General features: G+C 64.6%; 1 protein-coding gene across 1 annotated transcript; it reads left to right on the top strand.

Moving 5' to 3' along the window:
- The first annotated feature begins 207 nt into the window (after window positions 1–207).
- THAP11 (THAP domain containing 11) lies at window positions 208–1113 on the top strand. The gene has a single exon (XM_006878681.1). It carries the CDS (start codon window positions 208–210, stop codon window positions 1111–1113), a length of 906 nt encoding a protein of 301 aa, XP_006878743.1.
- Window positions 1114–1338: the final 225 nt, after the last annotated feature.

The raw sequence follows: 1338 nt of genomic DNA, 5'->3' as shown, positions 1-1338 counted from the left end.
GGCGAGCGGCCGGGCGGGCTACGCGGCGCGGGCCGGCGGGAATCGTATTCTGAGCACGGGGCTCCGGGCTCCGCCGACTGCATCGAGCAGCAGTAGTGGGAGGCTACCTGAGGCCTCGCGCGGCGCCGCCCGTCGAGGGGCGGGCGGCGGCGGGCCGTCGAAGGGCGCGGGAGGCCGGTGGGCCAGGTCAGGCCGCACACCGCAGCCATGCCTGGCTTTACGTGCTGCGTGCCGGGCTGCTACAACAACTCGCATCGCGACAAGGCACTGCACTTCTACACGTTCCCCAAGGACGCTGAGCTGCGACGCCTATGGCTCAAGAATGTATCCCGCGCCGGCGTCAGTGGGTGCTTCTCCACCTTCCAGCCCACCACGGGCCACCGTCTCTGCAGCGTTCACTTCCAGGGCGGCCGCAAGACCTATACGGTACGCGTCCCCACCATCTTCCCGCTGCGCGGCGTCAATGAGCGCAAAGTAGCACGCAGACCCGCGGGGGCCGCAGCTGCCCGCCGCAGGCAGCAGCAACAACAGCAGCAGCAGCAGCAGCTACAACAACAACAGCAGCCGACGCCGCCGCAGCAGCAGCCACCGGCCTCCACTGCTCAGTTGCAGCCGAACCTGGTATCTGCCTCGGCAGCCGTGCTTCTCACCCTTCAGGCCGCTGTTGACAGTCAGGCTCCAGGATCCGTAGCCCCGGCCCCCACCGCTCCCACTGGAGAAGACGTGAAACCCATCGACCTGACGGTGCAAGTGGAGTTCGCAGCTGCAGAGGGCGCCGCAGCCGCCGCGGCGTCGGAGCTGGAAGCTGCTACAGCGGGGCTGGAGGCAGCCGAATGCCCCATGGGTCCGCAGTTGGTCGTGGTAGGGGAAGAGGGCTTCCCAGACACCGGCTCCGACCACTCCTACTCGTTGTCTTCAGGCACCACGGAAGAGGAGCTCCTGCGCAAGCTGAACGAACAACGGGACATCCTGGCGCTGATGGAGGTGAAGATGAAAGAGATGAAGGGCAGCATCCGCCACCTGCGTCTCACTGAGGCCAAGCTGCGTGAAGAACTCCGGGAGAAGGATCGTCTGCTGGCCATGGCTGTTATTCGCAAAAAGCATGGAATGTGAACGGTACCCTCTGTGGCCTGTGGGACTCTTGGACTTTTGCCAGCTCGGGGGGACCTCAGGCTGCTGCTGAACTCTCCCACACTCTTGGGGTACTGGTTGACAATGATGAGGCTTAGGGCAGCTGGGCTCTTTTGCTGGTGACCTGACATCCTTGTTGCCTCCTGAAGCAAGGGTCTGGGGTCTCAGACTGCACTGATGACACCAGCAGGACTTGGTCTTCTCCCT

The sequence above is a fragment of the Elephantulus edwardii genome, unplaced genomic scaffold, assembly GCF_000299155.1.
Source record: "Elephantulus edwardii isolate Elephantulus edwardi_28Jun2011 unplaced genomic scaffold, EleEdw1.0 scaffold00001, whole genome shotgun sequence".
Taxonomy (NCBI): domain Eukaryota; kingdom Metazoa; phylum Chordata; class Mammalia; order Macroscelidea; family Macroscelididae; genus Elephantulus; species Elephantulus edwardii.
This window is presented reverse-complemented; position numbering and strand designations above follow the sequence as displayed.

Excerpts from the sequence above, each read along its gene's own strand:
- THAP11 (XM_006878681.1), top strand. The coding sequence starts at position 208 with ATGCCTGGCTTTACGTGCTGCGTGCCGGGCTGCTACAACAACTCGCAT.